Source organism: Odontesthes bonariensis, chromosome 6, assembly GCF_027942865.1.
Source record: "Odontesthes bonariensis isolate fOdoBon6 chromosome 6, fOdoBon6.hap1, whole genome shotgun sequence".
Classification (NCBI taxonomy): domain Eukaryota; kingdom Metazoa; phylum Chordata; class Actinopteri; order Atheriniformes; family Atherinopsidae; genus Odontesthes; species Odontesthes bonariensis.
The window spans coordinates 15585254-15608950 of NC_134511.1; the positions used below are offsets into that span (position 1 = coordinate 15585254).

Consider the following 23697-nt stretch of genomic DNA (forward strand, 5'->3'; position numbering starts at 1 on the left):
TTTTAGTTATGTTGTCTTTCATATTGAGTAATTTACATCACTGTTATGTTTTTGTTTTCAGTGGGGGTTTTTTAAGCCTCTTTGATCTTTTAATGCTTTTTCTCTTTGTTGTCATTTTCCATCTCCTTGAGGTCACTTTGCATTTCCATAGTTTTTTGTCTGTTTTTGGCATTTTAGTAACTTTTGTAGTTGTTTGATTTAAGTTTTTGTTGTTTGGGTTCAAACTTTGGTCATTTTCATCACAAAGAAGCATTTTATGTCTATTTGTGCTCTTCTCTGTCATTTTATGTTTTTTTTATTCCATCTTTTTGCTGGCATGCTGTCTCTTCGTGGTCCTTTTAGAGCTTCATTCATATGTCCTCTGCAGCCCATTTTGCTTTATATGTGTGTAGATATACAGCATATAGATCTATAGTTTGCTGGTTCAGCAGGATGTCCACGTGTAAATGACATCACATGTTTTACAGTGTTGTCCTTATCTGAAAATTATAACACTAGTATCAGATGTGAGGAGAATGTGGTGATATGAGACACTCAGACTGCAATTTCAAATGAATGTTGCTGAAGAAGGGACCTAGAGGTCAAGGTGGAACCACACATCCAACAATAAACGGAAGTCTTTTCTGGCTTCTTTCACTTCACACTATTACACTGGGGCTGGGAGGGCTTTGAACAGCTGTCTTGTCAAAAACAAACAGTGGCTGGGCTGTGACAAAAGCCGCCATTGCTGGAATGCCCCCCTTTTCAGCGACTGTAATCCCAGAACACACTGCTGTCGGAGCCCATCAGCCACTGGGCCAGAGATGGGCCTTCCTGCCTTTTGGAAAGTGTGTTAGCAGCAGGGACAGTGCAGCAGAGGGAATCGACTGTCAGGGTGACAACACTCTATTGCCACCGTTGTAGTGAGAGAAAATAAAGGGTTGTGCTGACGAAGGGAAGAGGATGGAGGGAGGAGATCATAGACAGGAGGGAGGGTGGCTGAAGAGATTAATGGAGGAGGTGAAGTTCAAGAGCCTCTGAGATAAAAACGCACGAAAGGAGCAATGTGAGGATGTCTAATAAATGGCCTATTTATTTTAGGTGTTGATTAGTGAGGCTCTGGTCTTATTACTTCTTACAAATCCCCTTCAGTCACTAGAATTCTCATCAATAAAGTCTTAGAGATTGTTTAGACATCCGTTGTCATTTTAAAAGTCAAAAAGTGCACTTCCTTTGTTCACGAACGTGTCTCTTTCATAAACATAAGTCACACAGTAAAAGGTCTATGTTATAAGTTTTTGAGCTCAAATGCTTTCCTAGCCTCACCGATCTTCTTCTTAGTGTCTGAAGTGACACCCCTGCTTATGTTGGAGGGCTGCTCTCCTGGAAAAGCAAAAGTGCACTATTCTTTTTAACAATTCAGAAAAGTTATGTCAGTTATGACAATTAGTAACACTTTTGTAAGCATATAGTGTTGTTTCATTTCAGGTTCAGACTCAAACATCTGCTCCATGTTTAGTTATCTAGTCCATACATCAAATAAAAGAGGAGGCACTTGGTATCTGGTGTTTTCTGTACAGGTGACCTAAACAAATACCAGTGGCAGATGTACTGACACACGATGTAAGCTGTCCCGTGTCTCAGTCCTCGTGTTTCAGCCATCCAAACATCATGTTTTTGCACTTACATCACAAAAACAAACCCAAATTGGAGGGGAATGCAGATGAAATACATGATTACACACATTAGTTGTCATTTTGTCTGTCGTCATCCCATTTAAACACCAGGCAAAAATGTCAAGAATCCAACAAAAATATTTTAATGGTTACATGTTTGAATTATGTTACATATTTTAAACTGTGCTTTTCCATCACTGTGAAATTCTGCATGTAAAAACTAGTTAAACAGAGGGATATACTTATCACAGCTGTGCTCATAGTTGTTATTGCAGAGGGTAGAAGTCATAAATGCTAATGGTGGTCTCTGTAAAGAAAAATGTAATGAAGTGCGCAAACACGTGTCAGAAAGATCTAACAAGTGTGGGAGAGATGACAGTCGAGCTGTTTATTTTCACTAATGGACAGTGTACAGAATATTCTGTGTGATACTAATAAAATCATCACTTGTTTTATAATAAATAAAACACAAATACAGATGTGGGAGATGAAGAGAAAGTGACAGCTATCCAGACAGAAAATCCCTTTCTTAGGACGACACCTGTCCTCCTCTTAAACCAGCTGTGACAGAGACAGAGGAAGAAGTACTGAGCCAGTTAACCGGTTCCTTTCTTCAAGTCAAGGATGCAAAGCTGTTGTTGATCTGCAATTTCTTTTAAAGAAAACATCAATTCAGAGGCGTACACAGGAAAAGGGAAAAACAAGAATAAGCTGTGGGGAGTATCGGGAGGAGATTAAAGATACAGGAGTAACTTGTCTGTGTGTGATATTTATATTGGAGGATGCGCTGCTTACAAAGCTCCCCTGTGAGCAGAGCAAGCTGAGAGAGAAAACAGTCCTGAGGCTTATTTTTTTTAGACACAGAGGACAGAGAGAACCACCATGAAATTCTCTCATATGGCTCCTTTTCCTCTAAAATAATATCAGGTCTAAACTAGGGAAAGTGATTTCAGCTATTAGTAATTTTAACCTACTAAATACATCAGCGACTGACCATAGAAGGAGCAGACATGAAAGAGGAAGCTTGATGAGCGGCGAAGACACAAATCTAAGCACCTGAGAATAAACACCCGATACTCATCTTCGTTTGCTGGTAAGTTTTCACTAAAAAGAAATATCAGCAGGAACAAAACTGCAGGGCAGAGATATATTGACTTAATATAGTGAAGAATGAAACTTGGATGAACCAGTTTTTAGCATCTCCAGCCCACTGATGATTCAGAACTGGATTGAGACTTAAACTGAGGGCAGCTACTGTTTTTTTTAACTGGACTTAACTGTTTTCTTGTGGATACAAAGAAGTGTAGCTATATAGACACATGTACACTACGTATAAACAATTACAAGTAAAAAATGGGTGAAGCAAATGAATAAATCTCTATATCTTTACATTATGCATTAGCAGACACAGTTGCGTTGGTGGAGGTAGATAGCAAAGATTCAGAGGTAAAAAGACATGTAGACTTTTGACATGTAGGATGTGCTTTGGAGGAGAAACGTGGCAGTAACATCTGACGTTAAATGCAGAAATTTCCGTGTGCTTAACAACTGGTTATACAGTGCAGAGTATGAGGTGAGAAAAGAAAGTGGCAGGATGCAGCTGATCTCCTTGGGTTCTCCAGGACTCCGGATCGGAGGGTCTAGCTTGTCTGGGAGGGTTCTCTGCAGTCAGCAGGAAGCTCTGAAGGGAATCCTGTCCCTGCATTTTGATGTCTGACGGCTGCGTGTCGACTCACACAAAGAGGACAGAGTAGGGAGGACACCTACACTTCTCAGAAGACAACTCTCGTACCCAGGACCCATGACAGCCTGGGACCGAAGCTGCTGCCCAGAATGTTCTGGAGAAGAATGGCATATATTTTTTATTTGCATAAACAATGTAACAAATATGCAGGTGCCTTTAACTCAAGAAAATACAGTTATCAAAAATATTTCAGAGTATGGATATTAGACATACAGCACTAATAATCTCCTACAGAGTCATCCAGAATGTGGTACAGCTGGTTGCGAGGCATCTTAACATTATCTGTTAACAGGTTTTCACAGTTGTCAGTGACAGACAAACTAGCAAATGCTTTTATTGCTCTATAATTTTTTTAATTTTTGTTTATGGATGTAACATCATGGATTACTCAATTTTAGGATTTTAGCCTTTTGCAGTCTGTAAGTGGGGTTCTTTGAGTATCTGAGTATCTATTTGGTGTCTGTATGAGTGTTTTTTTGCTGTCTGCTTCAGGTGTCTTCACAGCGCTCAGAGAACTCTCATTTTGAGCAAACTAAATCTGAAAGCTACCCACCAGAAAAGTGAATTTCCTCAAAAATGTCAAAGCTGTTCAAGAGCATGCTATCTATAAATGGTTTTACACAGCGCCACTTTTACATCAGACTGTTGTTTACTCAGCCACTATTTTCTCAACCAAAGAATGTGCTTGTTGCTTCATTGCCTGCAGTGCAGCTCCACACTGTATCCTGCAGCCAGTCAGCAGTGACTGATGCCAAAACAACTATGAGGACGTGAAAATGAGGGATTTCAAAAGTGAAAACAACGATATGTTATGTGATGCAAGGTTTTGAGATATCCTACCTGATAGGTGATAAAAATGCAGTTCTTTTCTGAAAAGCTAACACTGCAAATTGGGTGATATCTCAATACAGCCAGTAGAGTATTAACATCTAACCACAGCACAATGAAGCACAAGTAAAACGGTGAAATCTATACAGTGATCAGGATTTTGCACTATTGAAACAGCGTGGAGGGGAACAAATACATACATCTTTTAAATTGTTGCAAAAGTAAGCTATCCACAAGTCTAACTCAAATCGTGATGGACTGACCTGATCAGCGGCAGGATTAAAAGCGGGAAAATAGTGACTAAGCATACAGTACATCAGTTTGAGTACATCACACAGGCCCTCTGAAAAAAAAAAAAAACTGAATATCCATTTAACATGTCCTCTGTCACAGTCGAGGAAACAAAATGTCTAAAATACATTTTCTATTTTTCTTTACTTTGTCTACTGGACATCCGTGCACATTAGCACATATTTAATCAGAAAATGCCTTATTAGCATGTCTTGACATAAAATGTTTTTAATCTTGTCATGTCAAAAAACCGTCTTAACATGAATGATAATCTGTTGCTGCCTCTAGGCTCTGGAATGAGCTGCCGCTGCACATTAGGCAGGCCCCTTCCTTGTCCTATTTTAAAAGTCGTCTTAAAACACACCTCTTTTCTTTGGTTTTTACCACCGTCTAGGTTGTTTATTTTATGTGCACAGTTTTGTTTTATGATGTTTTTATTGTGTTTATTTTAATGTACAGCACTTTGGTAACCTTTGCGTTTATTTAAAATGTGCTTTATAAATAAAATTGATTGATTGATTGATAATCAAAGAAGTTTGATGACAATATCTATATATCTATATATTAAAAAGGGAATATTGCTTCAGTCAAAAATGATTTACTCCTAAATGTCAAATAACTTCATAAAATGTACAATGCAAAAGATGATTTTTCTAATGTTTGTAAGCATCTGGGAAGTTTCAAACTGATATGAAAATTTGTATATAAATTTTATACTGCAATTCACATATTTGGAATGGTGCTGAATCTAGTTTACAAAGCAAATTGTTATGCATGTGATTGGTGTACACAGTGTCACACCACTGAATATGCTTCCTCTTTGAAAAGGTCTCTATTATTTTAACCAAATTAAACTCCATTAGAAGTGACACATTGACAACTCAATCCCCAAAATGTTGTGAGTAAAAAAACTAAAAACAGTGTATCTGTAGTTATTTTTCTGTTATATTGTAGAAATAAAATGTTTTTTTACCTGGTGTTCTCCAGTCCGTCGCCTCCACAGCGATCTGACTTTGACATGGCGTCACTCTGGCACTCTGCACAGACCAGCCTCTCTCTCACCAGCTGAGAACTCCACAGTTTGAGTTTACACGCTGCGCTGGCCTGTTTTACACGGAGGTACACACAGTAACTGCAAGAGCACAAATTAAAGGAAGGGATGGGAGAAGAATAAAAAACTGGTGACTCAATAGCTTGTTATGAGTATCGAAAAACAGTTGTGAAAAATGAAACCTGTGAGAACTAAGCAGGGTAGAAAGCAGGCATTTGTACAGGTATCTACAGCCAAGCGCTCAGCATCCAATATTCTGTTCTTTGGTCTGGTGCCAGTGCAGCATCTCTAACAAACTTGGCAAATGGAACATGTCCAGATAAGACACATGCTGAGTTTAAGCACTCCGACAAGGCCTCCCTCCTCCTGCACCTCTTCCTCGTCCTCCTATTTCCTCTGAAACAATCAAACCTGGCTCAAAGCCATCTGGCAATCCAACTAAATGCAATCAGACAAAACATCAATTTGCTGATAAGAGATTTGCTCTTTTTGAAGGTGATCCAGAAGTGTCATGGTCACCTGCTCTATGCGTCTGTCAACACATCTCAGTCTGCAGACTGGAAACAATTAAAGTCTTGTCTTTCTAATCGGTGTGTCCTCTGGTGGGCACTTTGAACTTCACTCCACTATTTACTTTGTCTGCTGTAACTCAGTCAGCTGTGACCAAACACAAATCCAAGTGGGGAGATCTTTCAAAGAAAACATGAGGCTTCAGCTGCTTTTATCACCACATTTACAAGGAAAATCTAAGTAAACAACTTGACTAAAAAAGAATTTCAGAGGAACTGCAAGTAGCATTTAACTTTGGATTATTTAAAATAGAATTCCAAGTTTAATAACCCTCTAAACAAATGTTACTGTGGATGCACACATGGGGCTCTTGAAGTGGAATTTCCTTTCTTTTTGTCATAGTTGCAAGACACTTCAATGAAAAACAGCCCATCTTTTCTCTGTTTTTGTAGCTATTCACCAAATTTAAGTTCAGCCAAAGAGGTGGAGATGTAATTTTTCTCAATAAAATTTTTTTTGTGGTTTTATCACATAGTGAAGTCTTTTTCTCCCATTGGCACTTTTCCTCCTCATGTTTATCACTTTTAATTTTCATTTTTAACATGGACTTGAGGTGTTTTTCTTTGTCAGATGGATGTATCTTATGGTAGAGTTGCACTCATTTGAACCTGGGAAAGTGACCAATTTGGAACCATTAAACCATTAGTTATTTGATCTATGTGCACGTATCTGATTGGTTTGTTTTTATCTATTCTGTTTCATACTTGTCCCTTTCAGTGCTGGTTGTTGGATGTTTTATGATGATGACCCTAATGAAGGCCACAAGCCAAAAAATATTGGACAAACAATGAAGTTATTCTCTATTTAAACAAGAAGTTTTGCTGGAATTCTGACCTCTCCTTACTTTCTTCCGTCCCATGAGTAGACATAACCTTGCTGCAAAACCTAATCTCAAATGCTGTAAATCCTTCTTCATTCCTCTAAAAATGCTGCCCTATTCATTCCTGAAATACGGTGACGCAGGTTTATCTTAAGCCTCTACAATTCAAGTTGTAAATGCAATTTCTATTACCCATTCAAAACATGCAAATTTGAGATTCACAGACAATTGTTAATCACCAGTAACCCCCTTTTCTAGGTCAATCATGACATCACTATCAACAGACCAGATGTCTGTGTGAAATTACCTGTATTCAGGCCCATTTAATGAATAGTGTGCTTACAGTTCCCTGGTGTTTCGTACAGTCAAAACAAAAGTATCTGGTGTCCATTTTAATCAGTTTAAAAGGCTGTGGGCTGTCAGGAAAACAGCCAGGGTTTTATTCCCATGATTCAGATTTTTCCAGCTTTAAGATCCTCTCCAATCAGCTCAGATCAGCAATGACATGTGTGAAGAGAAGGTTTCTCTTTACGTGGATTAAAGTTGTCTTATCAGTAAAGGTCAGCTTGTGATGCATTTTTTCAGTGCGAGGGTTCATGTTACGCAGCAAAAGTGATTTCAGGCCTGTACGTGCGTCCACAACCTTGGCCTTGGTCTGTATTCTCTAATCTTACACAAAGCTGATCTTAGAGCGACCTTTAAACTAAAAACTGATATGAACCTGGAATGAAATCCTGCAACCTTGAAACCTTGAGATTCATGCCAGACTGAGCTGCATCTGAAAGTTTTTCTTGTGTAGCTTTTTTTTTTTTTTTTGGCTACCAAACAGAGTGCCCAATTACAGAAAAAAGTATGAGCTGGGCTTCTAAAACATTTGTATTGATATAAATATATAGTGATATTTCACCAAAACAAAAAAGAAAGACATACATAGATAGTGCTTTTTAATCATAATGGTCTACAACTTCATTCCAAACACGTAGCTGAACATTACAAAACATGAATATAAACTATTTGTGACTCAAGAAAAGGACAGCAAAAAAAGGAATAGTCTGCATGGTTGTCCATGTTTCTCCAAAACATGTATATATTTTTAGCATTAGCGGTGACTTCACAGATGTTAATCTTACTCATGTTGCACTTTGAAACATCCAGAGTTCTTGCTATGAAACAGCAGACTACCCCAACTTAAACTTTTCCTAACCCCAACCAAGTCTTTTTGGTGCCTAATAAAACAACGAGTGCAGATGAAACTTAAGTCTAAAGAAATTAAACAAAACTAAAGTGACTAAAAAGGGTCCACAGTGGTTTTACACCACCCATTAAACCTCTTTACACGGACATGGCTCTTATCAAAAGGGGATACACTCATAAATATTGTTGCTGAAATGCTTGTTTGGCTTGTTTCTGGGGGACAAGCAACCAACTGTAAATGGTAGTTTAGGTTTCAGGGCATGTTGGGCTTGGTCTCATGTTCGTGGGTTGCTGATGATTAACTAGTTTTCAGCATTACATTAAAACTAAACTTAAACTTTCCCACTCCTGACTGTTTTTAAACATGTTCCTCAACATCAAATTCAAGATGAGAATATATTAAACTTAAAAAAGAGCAAATTAGAATAAATTCTCAGTTTCAACATTTGATTTTAAGGTTGTTGTTTTGTTGTGTTTTAAAATCTCAAGTACCAGAAAAGTGATCATTTAACACACAGCTCAGCTGTAGCCCCCTCTGGACAGGTGGCTCTGAAATCCTTCATTACAGACGAAAACAAAATGGTTAATTGTTGTCAGGAAGCCTCACCTGGCCTTTTCCTCCTTCATCAGCATGTGTGGTCGCCTCCACGGGTCCTTGAAGTTCCTCTTGAAAGAATCAGGCAGGATCTTTGCAACCTCTGGAGATCAGATATTTAGACGGAGATGAAGATGAGAACAAATGTCTGGTATTTATTCATATCCACAAGAGTTCATAATATGAATTTAATCTGTACCATCTAACCCTTTGGCTGAAACTGATTTATTTAATCAGATGACTCAGGGTGACATATTACGGTGGTACTGAATCATCCTTGGAAATGTTCTGCTTGGAAAATTGTCTGCCTGCGTTCTGGTCCTCTGGGAAAGTATGTTAACAGTTAAGAGCATAACTGAGGTGTTGAAATAGTTCAGCTGGACGGGAAGTTTCACAATAGATGTGGTTAACAACTGTTAACAAAAGGTCACCCACAGAAACATGAAAAAACAAATGAATATGTAACAGAGCTCAGACCAGGAGTACACAGAAGGAAAAAAGCCTCCATGTAAAGGCACTCAGGGGAAGTAAGTTTCTTACCTTTCAAAGTGCTGCATATGGCGTCATTTCCAAAACATCCTCGTCGCTGTTTGAGGTCAGGACAGGGTGTACCCCCGTTTCTGGGGGGAATGGATACTTGGCGACTCCTCTCTGTGCTGCCAACACCGCAAAGCGATGTGCATGATGACCAGGGACCCCATGATCCAACCACACAGTCAATGGCTGCTGGCGGGAAGCAGGAAGACAGAGATGGGAGACGATTTATATTCATTTGGTTGCTTCACAATTGTTCTGTCGCAGATTGTATAAGGGAACTAAACTGATTTGCAGGTTACAATGGGTATATAGGCAAGTCAAATTTGAAGTTCAGTAAAGTGAGATGACAAACAAAAATAAGAGAAAAATCAAATGCAAGAAGTGCATCTAAAGAATAACATCAGAAAATCCCTTTTTTTTTAGCTTTTCCTGTGATAAGTGCTCAAATGGCAAAAATTCAAAGATTCTTAACCCAGAGGAAATAGTAAACTTAGTAAACTTTCCCCTAATCTTTGCTGTCATGCCAAACTGTCTTTAAGTGTGAGCTACAACACACACCCTGATATAGTAGGTAGGAAGGTGGCAATGAGTGACTGGGTCATTACAAACTATTCATGTCAGATCAGCTACATCCCAGACTCAGGAAGTCTGCCAACCCAGGTCATACGTGTGGGTCCATTTACATCGGGGCTAATTTAGCATCCTGTTCTCTCTGGTCTCCCCCTTAAAAACACACATGCACACCCGTGAACTCAGCACACCACATAAACAGCAGCAACAGTAATTAGACTTCCTGCTCAGTAGGCAGATTTAGCCAATTACATCAAGCCAAAAGGAAGTTTCATTACATAGATTGCTGCTCTGATCAAGGCCAAGAGACTCCAGCAGTAATCAAGCCCTGTCCAGCACAGAAATCTAATAGCAGCAGACATTTAACAGCCTTGTTTTGGGGAGGAAATGCACACTTCATAAACACATAAACAAAAGGGAGCAAGACTCTCAAAAAAACTCATGCAAAAATGTATAATGAGAACAGATGGACCCAGCTGGAAGCTCTTGGAGGTTCTTGTTGAAATTATTGTAAAGGAATGGATCAATATATCAAAACTGAATCTAATCCTCCGATACCATCGAACCTCACCTTAACTTCATAATACTCACTTAACCATGAGGGCAGTGCTGTGACTTAGCATGCTTTTATGCGTGTGAGCGGGAGAAAGAGAGCTTTTAAAGATGCCGCCTGTTCGGTTCATTCCCATAGTCCTATTGGAGTTTCAGAGGGGTGGGGGGCAGCTGCCTCAGTGGCACGGTCCATCCACAAAAGCCACTGTGGAATCTCTGCATTCCTGCACATTAGTGCTGCCCACCTGACATTTACTTTTCCCAGATCACCACATACATACAGGCACACGAAGAAGACTATTTCTGTAGGATAAAACCCCTCAGTTGGGCAGCCATCACCCTAAAACACACAGACAAACACATTTCCCAGGGTAGACTTCTTGACAAGCATGAGTTTGACTGAAAAATGGGCGTAATGGGATCAGACACCAATCAACTTCCCACTCTTGCCTCCTCCACCTCCTCTTATCCTTGCTCCTGTCTGCCTGCCTTTCCTTCCCTCCTCTACATCCTATGACGTTCATGGGGCCGTTTTGATGCTGCTGTTTTCTCTTCTTACAACATCAAACACTAGCAAGCAGGGCACTTTAGGTTTTTACTGCAGAGGGTGTGCAGTGGAACCAATAGGGTCAGCTTGTTCCCGCACCCACGGGGACACAGGACTATTATCCCTTGAATCGACTAACTCACACAAAAATAGCGCGAAGGCCCTGTCTGGAGGTCTCACCCTCCTGGTCCCGAGCCACCAGAGGTCAGAAAGAAATTAACAAACTGTGGTGGTCCCCCACTCTGCTTCTGGTACCAAGAGTGCAACAATCCCACCACCCACATGATAAGCCTGCTGACAGTCTGACCTACACAGGCCCCATTGTCCCCAGTTTGCATTGTGACGAGCAAGTCTCCAGTTGGAAAGCCTGAAACCACCTCTGACCTCTGACCCCAATACAGGAAACAAATGGCACTCATTCAGTTAGGAATTTTACATGGAAAGAGAGACAGTTCTACACGTGTGGCTGATATTGGAAGAGTATTGTCTAATTCTTCTTGAGCACAAGGTAAACCCTGAGGTGAACTTTTTAACAGGAGCAGTAAACTACAGGGGGGCAGCTGCGGAGTCTGCATTGGTCCTTGAAAAGATATTTTCTTAATCAGGTTTTCACTTTGAATGAGGAGATGCTAAACATGTTTAGTCATCATAGATTTACGCGTGTGTGCATCTTTTATGGTAAAGCTCACACATACTGTGGATTATATAAGATTTGGCAACAGTTGGTACAAATCTGGTTGGTGTTCAAATATTGGCCCAAACCAAACACATACAAATATCTATTAGCTTTGACAGACTTTAAGCAGTATAGCAGTTTAGTGGCCATCAACAGCACTTCAGATCACCACTATTTGAAATCAAACTCTGTGTCTTCAACATCTTCAAATGCTGAAATGAGCGATTTATTGATATACGAGTTGTTCAGTAGAATTCCTTTGTTTTCCCTCTCACTCTTCTTGAGCTGTGCTTCCATGTTAGAGTTTCATAACAAAAGAGTTAAAAGCCCAATTAGCTTTTTTCCCATTCCCTTATTGTTTTGTCCAGCACTCTCCCTTTTTTCAACCATCTGTCCTCTTTTATTTCCACTTCCCCTTCCCCCTCAATCCACCCCCACTTCTTTGCCGATGGGTCACAGATGTCCAGTTGGTCTGGAGGGCCACTACACCTTAAACCCACCACAGTCACCCTTCTTCTACAGTAGAGTTAGGCTTTGGTCCCATCAGACACACATTTTAATGTTTAACAACTTGAGAGAGAACCATATGCTCGTTAATATGGGTGAAGGACACGGAGTGTCTGGATACCAGATTGGCACATAAATGTTTCCTGTAGACAAAGGGGGAGCAAAACAAACCACTCTATTTGAAAGATTCATTCAAAACACAGCTGAGATAGATTTCCTGTAATACTGCAAAGCCTTGCAACTGTGTTTACGTTGCATGTCCTCACAACAACACCAAACAAATGATAAGAAATATTAGTTTTTCTAACAACAGAAAAACAAGGAGGCGAAAGGAAAAACAAAAAGAAAAAAAATAGAAAAAACAGAAATTAGGGAATTCACAATGTTGTGGAAACGGGTAGGCTAGTCTGGGTGCTTGCAGCTTCAGATTCTACATGAGATTAAACATGAACATGGGTTACTATAATTCTAATCTTTATAAAATGAAGAAATAACAAAAAAAAGAAGAGGAAAAATGTTGACATACATAATGAGCACTCTTAACCGTATTGGTCATTAGTTCCTGATATGCCCCATAAAAGCATTGCTGAAAGAAAAAAAAGCACCAGCACGGTGGAATGTTTCCAGCTTTACCAGTACACTTCTGTTGGGATAACTGGTGTTTTCCTTCTACTCAGTTTTGTTTTATTTTTGGACTTTAGTTCAATTTTCCCACTCTGGTTAGTTTTGTTTTCACCTCCTACTGTTAGGTTCACTTTAGGACATCTCGGGAAGACGGTCACCAATTTTAAATGCTTTTCACAATTTGTACAAGAATGAAAGTTTTATAGCCATGTAAGCAGTTAAATGCTAACGTTTACATACCAACAAAATCACCATAACACTGAGAGTTTTAACATTCTAGTTTAGCGTGTTTCCAGGCCAACATCTGTGGCCAACCTGATGATCAGTGAAGAAGAAAAGTATCCACTGTTTTATTTTTTTGCATTTTCTTGGACTTTGCCCTTATCAGCTCGATTAGTCTGCTTGGGTTTGTTTTTGAGTTATCTGACTGTTTGTTGTCAGCCTGCCTCCTGCCGTGTTGTGTTTGACATGATATGCACCCTGACAAACGCACTTGTATGTTACAGTTCTAAATTTGCCACTTTGTGAGAGGTCCAGTATCATTAACTGATCTAGTCTGAGATATAAAAACCTAACCAAGCCAGCAAACTACAACACAGTACAGTGTGTATAATAGGAAGTGACATATGCCAAACCAGAGTATGTGCCAAATCTGACTTGTAAGTATGATTGATTCAATGGTTGAGAATTTTCCTCTAGAAGAAAAACCTTAACCCTATCATGGCATTAGAATAAGTAGGATTCTCTCTCTAATAATGTGCAAAAGTTCATTTTAATTTAGATATGCATTTGTATCCAAACAATTACATAAAATACGTGTTTTAGAAGAACACATAAAGCCAACACAGGTAGCTGTGCCATCTATCCGTAGCTTTTGGTTTAACCTATCAATCAGATGAAATATGTCACTGTTACTCTCAATCACTGTCAGACCAGCAGTTTTACCTCCAAGATCCTATGAAAACAACAGATACACTTCCAAGTATCCAAAAAAGAGAGAGAGAAACACCCAGTAGAAAACCTGTATTTTCTGTCCATGAAGAGGCCAGATGTTGGACATCAAATTTGCAACCAGCAGCTGGTGCGGCAGTTCATGAACGCCAGGACAAAATTAACTTTAAGAATTTAAACAGCTGGTCCGTTTCAGGTTCAGGTTAAAGAGAGAACATGTGGGAAGCACAGAAGAAAAAAAGGGAGTGGAATAGGTGGAAAGAAGCAGACATCATGGCTTTACAACATACAGTGCCCTGGAGAGAAGGAAGAGAAGCAGAGGGGCCTGCAAGAGGGGGAAGTGTACGATGAGCAAAACTCTCATTTATCTGAGGAAGAGGCTAGAATTTGTCTTCCTGTTCGAGTGAGAACTACCAGACACCACAGCAGAAGAGGAGTGGGCCAGAATGATCTCTTGAGTCTGTGAAGAGGAATTGCAATTATCTTGATGAGAAACTTGCTGTGAAGTTTAGATGTATTAAAAGTATGAATGAGGACTAATGACAAAGACAATGTACTTCATTATATAAATCATTATTAACATGTATGTCATAGTTTTCAATTATTATTTTTAAGTGGAATTTCTTTCCTGGAGGAGTATGATAATACAGAAATCTTGTGCAACCTTTTTAATCTATTATATTTATACTTCTATCAGGATTCTGGTTGGAGATTTAACCACTTCTCTTGGTAGTAGTGGCATCCATCCATCCATCCATTATCTTCCGCTGGTCCGGGGATCGGGTCGCGGGGGCAGCAGCTTGAGCAGAGAGACCCAGACGTCCCTGTCCCCTGCCACTTCCTCCAGCTCTTCTGGGGGGACCCCGAGGCGTTCCCAGGCCAGCCGAGAAACATAGTCTCTCCAACGTGTCCTGGGTCTTCCCGGGGCCTCCTCCCAGTGGGACGGGCCCGGAACACCTCACCAGGGAGGCGTCCAGGAGGCATTCTCACCAGATGCCCGAGCCACCTCATCTGACTCCTCTCGATGCGGAGGAGCAGCGGTTCTACTCCGAGCCCCTCCCGCATGACCGAGCTTCTCACCCTATCTCTAAGGGAGAGCCCAGACACCCTGCGGAGGAAACTCATTTCGGCCGCTTGTATTCGCGATCTCGTTCTTTCGGTCACAACCCACAGCTCGTGACCATAGGTGAGGGTAGGAACATATGGCTCAGCTCCTTCTTTACACTCGACGGGCCGGTGCAGAGCCCGCATCACTGCAGACGCCGCACCGATCCGTCTGTCAATCTTCTGCTCCATTCGTCCCTCACTCGTGAATAAGACCCCGAGATACTTGAACTCCTCCACTTGGGGAAGGATCTCATTCCCGACCCGGAGAGAGCATTCCACCCTTTTCCGGCCGAAGACCATGGTCTCGGATTTGGAGGTGCTGATTCTCATCCCAGCCACTTCACACTCGGCTGTGAACCGCTCCAGTGAGAGCTGAAGGTCACAGCCCGACGACGCCAACAGAACCACATCGTCCGCAAAAAGCAGAGACCCGATTCTGAGGTCGCCAAACCAGACCCCCTCAACGCCCTGGCTGCGCCTAGAAATTCTGTCCATAAAAATTATGAACAGAATCGGTGACAAAGGGCAGCCCTGACGGAGTCCAACCCTCACAGGAAACATGTCCGACTTACTGCCGGCAATGCGGACCAAACTCTGACACCGGTCACACAGACACCGAACAGCCCATATCAAGGAGTCCAGCACTCCATACTCCCGGAGCACCCCCCACAAGAATCCCCGAGGGACACGGTCGAACGCCTTCTCCAAGTCCACAAAACACATGTAGACCGGTTGGGCGAACTCCCATGCTCCCTCCAGGATCCTGCTGAGGGTATATTGCTGGTCCACTGTTCCACGGCCAGGACGAAAACCACACTGCACTTCCTGAATCCGAGATTCGACTATCCGGCGGATCCTCCTCTCCAGTACCCCCGAAAAGACCTTACCAGTGAGGCTGAGGAGTGTGATCCCCTTATAGTTGGAACACACCCTCCGGTCCCCCTTTTTAAAGAGGGGGACCACCACCCCGATCTGCCAGTCCAGAGGCACTGCCCCCGATGTCCACACGATGCTGCAGAGGCGTGTCAACCAAGACAGCCCCACAACATCCAGAGCCCTGAGGAACTCAGGACGGACCTCATCCACCCCCGGGGCCCTGCCACCGAGGAGTTTTTTGACCACCTCGGCAACCTCAGCCCCAGAAATGGGAGGCCCCACGTCCGAGCCCCCCAACTCTGCTTCCTCATCGGAAGGCGTGTCGGTAGGATTGAGGAGGCCCTCGAAGTATTCCCCCCACCGACTCACGACGTCCCTAGTTGAAGTCAGCAGAGCCCCGCCCTCACCATACATGGTGTTGACGGTGCACCGCTTCCCCCCCCTGAGCCGCCGGATGGTGGACCAGAATCTCCTCGAGGCCGTCCGGAAGTCGTTCTCCATGGCCTCCCCGAACTCCTCCCAAGCCCGAGTTTTTGCCTCAGCAACCGCCGAGGCTGCGTTCCGCTTGGCCTGTCGGTACCCATCAGCTGCTTCCAGAGTCCCACTGGCCAAAAAGGCCCGATAGGACTCTTTCTTCAGCTTGACGGCTTCCCTCACCACTGGGGTCCACCAGCGGGTTCGGGGATTGCCGCCACGACAGGCACCGACCACCTTACGGCCACAGCTCCGGTCGGCCGCCTCAACAATGGAGGCACGGAACATGGCCCATTCGGGCTCAATGTCCCCCACCTCCCCCGGGACATGGTTGAAGCTCTGCCGGAGGTGGGAGTTGAAACTCCTCCTTACAGGGGATTCCGCCAGCCGTTCCAAACAGACCCTCACAATACGTTTGGGCCTGCCAGGTCTGACCGGTTTCCTCCCCCACCAGCGGAGCCAACTCACCACCAGGGGGTGCAGTGTGAGCTGGGCGGCAGCCGAAGGCAGGGACCTTGGCGGTCTGATCCTCGGCTACTGAAGCTGGCTCTTGGGATGTGGAACGTCACCTCTCTGCTGGGGAAGGAGCCTGAGCTGGTGCGCAAGGCTGAGCGGTTCCGGCTAGATATAGTAGGACTCACCTCGACGCATGGCTTGGGCTCCGGAACCAGCCTCTTCGAGAGGGCTTGGACTCTCTTCCACTCTGGAGTTGCCCGCGGTGAGAGGCGTAGTGCAGGTGTGGGCATACTTATTGCCCCCCGGCTGTGCGCCTGTACATTGGGGTTCACCCCGGTAGACGAGAGGGTAGCCTCCCTCCGCCTTAGGGTGGGGGGACGGGTCCTGACTGTTGTTTGTGCTTATGCACCGAACGGCAGTTCAGAGTACCCACCCTTTTTGGAGTCCCTGGAGGAGGCACTAGAGAGTGCTCCTCCGGGAGACTCCCTCGTCCTGCTGGGGGACTTCAATGCTCACGTGGGCAATGACAGTGAGACCTGGAGGGGCGTGATTGGGAGGGACGGCCCCCCGATCTGAATCAGAGTGGTGTTTTGTTGTTGGACTTCTGTGCTCGTCACGGACTGTCCATAACGAACACCATGTTCAGGCATAAGGGTGTCCATATGTGCACTTGGCACCAGGACACCCTAGGCCGCAGCTCGATGATCGACTTTGTGGTCGTATCGTCGGACTTGCGGCCGTATGTCCTGGACACTCGGGTGAAGAGAGGGGCGGAGCTGTCAACTGATCACCACCTGGTAGTAGTGGCAGACATCAGTAAAAAACAATTTTTTGATTTTGTGCTCAGATCTGAAATTGAAGCACAGTGTCTGTATTTTTTTATTTGGTTTAGGTCAAGAGTTTGGAAACACTACTACAAAATCCTGTTTCATCCATTCCACAACCAGTTTTGATGCGTGAGGGGTCATTGTCCTCCTGGAACACCCGATTATGTCTAAGTTTCTGCTATTAAGCAGTGGTTGAACAAGACTGATGGATTACCGAAGAAAGAAATTCTTCATTTTCTAATCATCAACTGATCATGACCCTTTCAGCAACTTAAATATGTTGATTATGGAGCAGAGGCACTTTCTAGTACAGTAGCTTTGCAGTCTGATGTAAAATATATTTGAGTGCAGACAATGTCACTGATGTTCCAGCAACTTCTAATTCATGACAGAACTTTGTTACTTCCAGAGATGTTCATGACCATCTGAATCGCAATTTCCTCTCAGTTTAGGAGGGCAGTACAGTGGGTATTTTCACTGTACTCCCAAATAACTCTCTTCCACTGTACTGTGTGTAAGTCAGCCCAGTCTTTTAGCACAACTAGAAATTCGTAATTGCAGTTGATCCTGATCACTGAGAGAAAAGGGTAAGAGGTCCTGGCAAGTTAAGACATTTGGTAACTTTCAATACCACTAAATTATTGATTTTTATAGGTGTATGGATACCTTGGAGCCTTTATGTAAAATGTAGATCCTGTGGTAATTTCACAAAATCCTAAATAAACCTGAACATGTACAGCAAATTGTTGTTTTTTTTTCTATCAAATATGCATATTGTGTCATTTTGCTCCAGAAAAACAGCAGCCAATCATTACATTCATATCCATGATAAATGTGTTTAAACTTCCAACCAAAACTGTTTGAGTTTAGTTATGTCATCTAAAATTTGCCCTCAGGAATCACGACCTTCAGCGAGAGGCCAAGCTGATCACCCATTTTTGTGGTTTATATTAGGAAAATGAAAACCACCGTCAACCTATATAACCCCCTCCACCCAAGTATTGCTAAGCCAACCTGAAGAGCTAAAACAACACAGGACTATAAAAGTCAGTAAATTGTTTCTAGCATCAAATTCATCCAGAACCCAATTCTTTAAGGTTATACTCAACTGTTTTACTGTTTGTGGCATACTTTCCCCTCTAAATATAAAACTAGTTGTGCTACGTTTACACATTACAGCTCTAAAAACCAGCGCTGATTTCTGGTGCTCATCCATCACTTTGAAACGTGTGATAAGTTTGAAAAGTGTGTATGAATTTCCTTCAAACAGTTTAAACACAGGACACGTTTCTGTCAAATACTTCATTTGAACGACTTCCCTGGGGACACTGGTATCACACTCTGAAGAGCAGTGTTTGTATCCAAGTGATACAAACAGTGTGCCAGTGTTTCAGACTTTCCTCTGAGGTCACCCACTCTGAGCTCTTTGTGAAGCTACAGCTGACACGAGTTAATTACAGACTGTAACAGACAGTACACAGAAAACTCCTTGATGTGCTGCCTTGCTGTTGGATTTGACTCAGATAAACGGTAGAGTGGGTGATGAAATATCAGGGTGCTTTGATGGGACACATCCTTGCTGTGTTTACACTGTAGAGATGCTCAGGTTGCACAGGAAATCAGGGTGTTTTTCTAAGCATCACTCAGTGCTTGGTGACACATATATAGTCTAAAGTACACTGTCAACTTACCATCACTCCCATGTTCAGAAATATCTCTGGCAAGACCAAAAAGGAGACTTCATGAAGAAACACAAACTATAGCAGATGACTTCTAACTCATTTCACATGAAGAATTCAGCAGGCATGTTTTGATTTACAGTCACTGTGAGGTGCCCACATCCAGCTGCAGAACATAATCCACCGTGCAACACCTGCATCTCACCATCACAAAGTAGAGTGACTGTTGTTTGTCACACCAGTATTGAGCTGTTAGAGCAACAAATGAGCTGCACAGTGCTAAAAGTCCCTGTGCGACATGTGAAAGAGCCGGTGCATATGGCAGCTGTGACCTCTGAGGAGCCAGAAGCTGTCAAACAGTATGGTGATGATTCAACTCTAACCTGAGTTGTTCTGTTCACGCTCAGCTTGGCAGACACGTGGGATGAAGTGATGCCTGGAATCCACTCAGCTGGCTGTGGGATTGTAAATTCTGTTCCTACATGCCTGCTTGACTGATTGGGGAATACAAACTAAAAATACTTGAGTCTAAATCGCTGCTTTCTAGTTTATTTTGTTTTCAACAAGCCTGGCTTTTTAACAGAATTGTAGAGTGTATCATAATCAGATGGGTTACAGTGTGAGAAATCTGTTTCGAACCTACAATTTGTTCACTGACACCAAAATAGAAAATGCTTGTTGCAATGTTAGAATTTAGCAGCTGTTAAATGATAATTCGAGTAGTTTAGTGATTTTTCTTTTTTTTTTCTGTTTGGGCCAACATAATGGCTTAGAACTCACATTCAATTAACAATACATACAAATATCTCCTAAGCATCATCAATATGTGACAATTATTATGAACACAACTCTTAGCTAAATCAAGCACACACACAATGTTTACTAAGATGGATCACTTCTCTCGAGCGTTTCTAAAAACAGAAAGAAGTCAAATTTGTACCAACATTATCTGTTGTTACTAATATCAATATGGCCCAAAATCGCAAAAAAACAAATGTACATCAAGGGACAGTGCAATCTGTAAAGGGTAATTATTAAGTATAAGTACAGGTTCAAATGGGTTACAATGTGCAAAACGTGATACCTCTGAGAACATTTGCAATAACACACCATGTTGTAGTTAAACAGTGATCAACAGGTGTTTCAGCTATCTTTGAGGAAAACAGTTATGTCTAATAAAGTGTTATGTCTAAAGTTATGTCTAATTACTGTTTCCATCACAGTACTTACACACTTTTAAGTTAATGACTCAAGTCACAGTGAGGCAGTCTATTCACCATGCAGTACAGAGACATCACTCTAACAAAGGTTACTATCTTAAACGTGCCTAAATAGAGGGATCACTGCAGCACTTACAGAGCTCTTTGACTCATAGGACTGACCCTGTAGGTGCTCATTACAGCGCTCTCAATACGACAGTCACACTCTGAGTGTATCTACACAGATAATTACTCTTCATGAGTTATTTCAACTGTAAGAGCTGCCTAGGTTTACAGTTCAGCGTTTCCTGTCTGTTTCCAACACAGCTCCACTGTAATCCTGACCATCTTTGGCAGCCTGTTACCATGGTGTCCATTCCCTCATTTGTCCATATATAGCAGTAGCCAGGGTGATGGGGGGGAAAGGTTACCGAAACTCTCATTTGAAGTCTGTGAACAACCATCCTCGATCAAAGAGCTGCTTTCTTTCTTAAAAGGAAATTTGATTTTGTAATTTGTAATCTAGAATTTGTAATTTTCTTATGATCACACACACCACCAGGATGTGCAATCTCAAGCTTTGATGTGAAGGCCAAGGGTCAACACCACAAACCCAAAAACGCATGTACACAGCTTTCTTTTGAAACATACACAACAAAGACTGGAGATACTCTTCTGAGTTCACATAGAAGTGGTCACTTCAGGCTGGTCAACTAAAACAAACAACCCTAATGGGCGCATTGGAGACAGCTATATGTAGTATGTCTCACTGACTCTGTGTCACCTCAATGTCAGCCATCCCTGCCCCATATTAAACAACAATGGACAACAAGCTCACTGAACAGGACGCAGTTAGAATCTAGACAAATCAGGAGTTATTTAGTGCCCAAAGCTTTAGGCATTCAAACCGCAATAAAATAAACAAATTGAAAATGATCTGATGTCGAATTTATGTGACGACAGTAGAACAAGAAACTCACCAGATATTTGGCACACGTGCTGATAGTCCTCACAGCAGTCTCTGGTTTTCTGACAGTAGGTGTCACAGTAGCACACTGTCTTTCTCCTGGTGTACTCAAAACATTCGTTATTCCGGCCGGTGCAGCAATTTGGGCTCTCCCTCTCCCTGCAGCCCGCTTCAGTCGGTGGGACGAATTCACCGCAGAAAAACGCTAAATATCCACAAACTACGAAACCAAGACGCACTGAGCTCCATCCATGTGCTCCCATGACGGAAATTCTTCGAGTACCACCTGCTCCACACTCACACTCCGCTAAGGTTTCACTTTGAGTTCTGCTTGATCTGAATTATGTTATTTCGGCAAATGCTATATTTTCTATATGAAATCCAAGTACAACATGGTCTTATAACTTCTGTACTGACATGTACACGAGCGACTGGTGCGTAAAAACTGAGTGCTGTGCGCGACAGTTCTGCTTTATTTCTGTGGCGGACACCGCCCCCCTTACACCTACTGATGGTTGTTGGAAAAGACGTACAGTGCCAGCCTCCTTTCGTGGTTAATTCCCTCTTGCTCACTCAATTGCTTAATATTGAGATAGGAGGATATCGTATATAAGGTTGGATTTTGTGTCCCGTGAGGTGAGCCCAGTTGGATCCAAATTATCCCCAATACGGGTATTCATACGGGTTTGTTCCGCTGCCATAAAGCTGAAACATTTCAACTTACAAAGATCCGAAACAGCAGGTATAATAAGTCTGTATCTCACGTGTTTTTTCATTACACGTAAACAGTACATAGAAGGTATAGAAACCGTCCATAACAGTTTTAGCTCATAATCACGAAATCAAATTCAGCACCACGGACAGCGTCCCAGCCCCTTTTATATAAAGTTAATGAGTGATTAAAAGGAAATAACAGTCTCTGTGTTGCCACTGCGTACAGAGACACATCCTTCAGAGAAACTTATTTCCACCCTTCCCCTGGAACTATAAATGCATCTACACCACTGAAAGAAAGACTGCAGAACAATAACATTACTTACCCTTCCCTGCTTCTAAATGAACCGAGAACGTGTATTGTAAAAATGCATCAAAATTAAACAGAAAAGGACAATGTTCTGTTAAGATTAAGGCAGCCATATTAAGATTGCTTTTTTCAAAGTTTAAAATGGAAAAATGAATCAAATTTCGTTTGCTGTATTAACCTGAAGTGGTTGCAATGCTGTTTTTACTCTTTTTTGTCCTTTTTCAAGTTAACTTTATAAATAACGAAGGGGAGATATGTTAACACTCAAATACAGCAAAACTATTTTGATCAAAGGGGGAAACACTGTTTTTGTTTTGTATTTGCATATTGTAAATATAGCATAACGAGGAGATCAGCACCTTGAAATAACTTAAAATATATGTTTTCCTCTCATCTAAGTATTCGCGCCCTACATGTTGGCTAAGAAAAGTTTGTCGAGCAACTGAGAAAAATAAGAAATACAAATAACAGAAAAACGTGGCTATTAATCTTCGGAGCTCCATCATCCAAAGGCCTGAGCTGTGTAGTAAATGTCTGTGAAGATGATGAGAGTTTTTGTCTTTTCTTTTTGTGATTTGGCAGCCCACTTTCCCGCAGCAAAAAGGGGAGGAGGAGGAGGAGGGAGTGATGATTTTAAGATGAAGGGAAGTTGGTGGGTGCTTTGACGCTCCTCATAAAGCCCTATTGTACAGATCTGAAGAGTGAGAGGGCATCTCTCATCACTGTGGTATGTGTGTGTGCGTGCACGTGTGTTTGTGAGGAAGATATTTACAAATGAGTTTGAGCCACAGCTCCCTCTAGTGTTTTAAGTTCACTTGGCAGCATGTACAGTATTTCTTTCTCAGCACTTTTGATAAGTTCATGAAGTTATTTTTAACAATATTTAATCAAACGCAACTCGATATCTAAGGGACACTTACTTGAGCAATCTACCTAATTTCCCTTCAGGGATGAATAAAGTAATCTATCTATCTAATCTCATTTAAGGCTTCTTTGATCTTTTGTCTAAATACATTTTAAAGGAAAATATCAAAGCACATGTTTCATGTTCTAGATTTTATACTTCACGGCAAGTTTTTAATTTATTAGAGATTCAGATTAATAATAAAATAGACTATGACTATTTACATTACATTCAACAACACTACAGCATGTAAAGTAATTCAACACACCACCAGTTCCAATGTCAGCATTTACATAAACTAAAACAAGAGCAGTGTTTTCATAAAAGTTATTGAACATTGTTTGTCTTTTATAGAAAAGGTGAAACATGAATGCAATATTACAAATACAGTGTTGACATAACTGTAACCTTTGTTGGAATCTGCAGGGTGGTGAGGCTGTTGTGTTTAGTCAGCGAGGCAGGATCAAACTAA

General features: G+C 41.9%; 1 protein-coding gene across 2 annotated transcripts; it reads right to left on the reverse strand.

Moving 5' to 3' along the window:
- Positions 1-1782: 1782 nt before the first annotated feature.
- Positions 1783-21763, reverse strand: LOC142382089 (somatomedin-B and thrombospondin type-1 domain-containing protein). Of its 2 annotated transcripts, none has more exons than XM_075467567.1 (5): positions 21311-21763; positions 9289-9471; positions 8761-8851; positions 5492-5650; positions 1783-3493 (listed from the first exon to the last, which is right to left on the reverse strand). In XM_075467567.1, the coding sequence occupies exons 1-5, from the start codon at positions 21558-21560 to the stop codon at positions 3388-3390; spliced, it is 789 nt and encodes a 262-aa protein (XP_075323682.1). In that variant the 5' UTR covers positions 21561-21763; the 3' UTR covers positions 1783-3387. The 2 variants fall into 2 exon arrangements, with proteins under 2 accessions (XP_075323682.1, XP_075323681.1); XM_075467566.1 differs by having other exon boundaries at positions 9289-9474.
- Positions 21764-23697: the final 1934 nt, after the last annotated feature.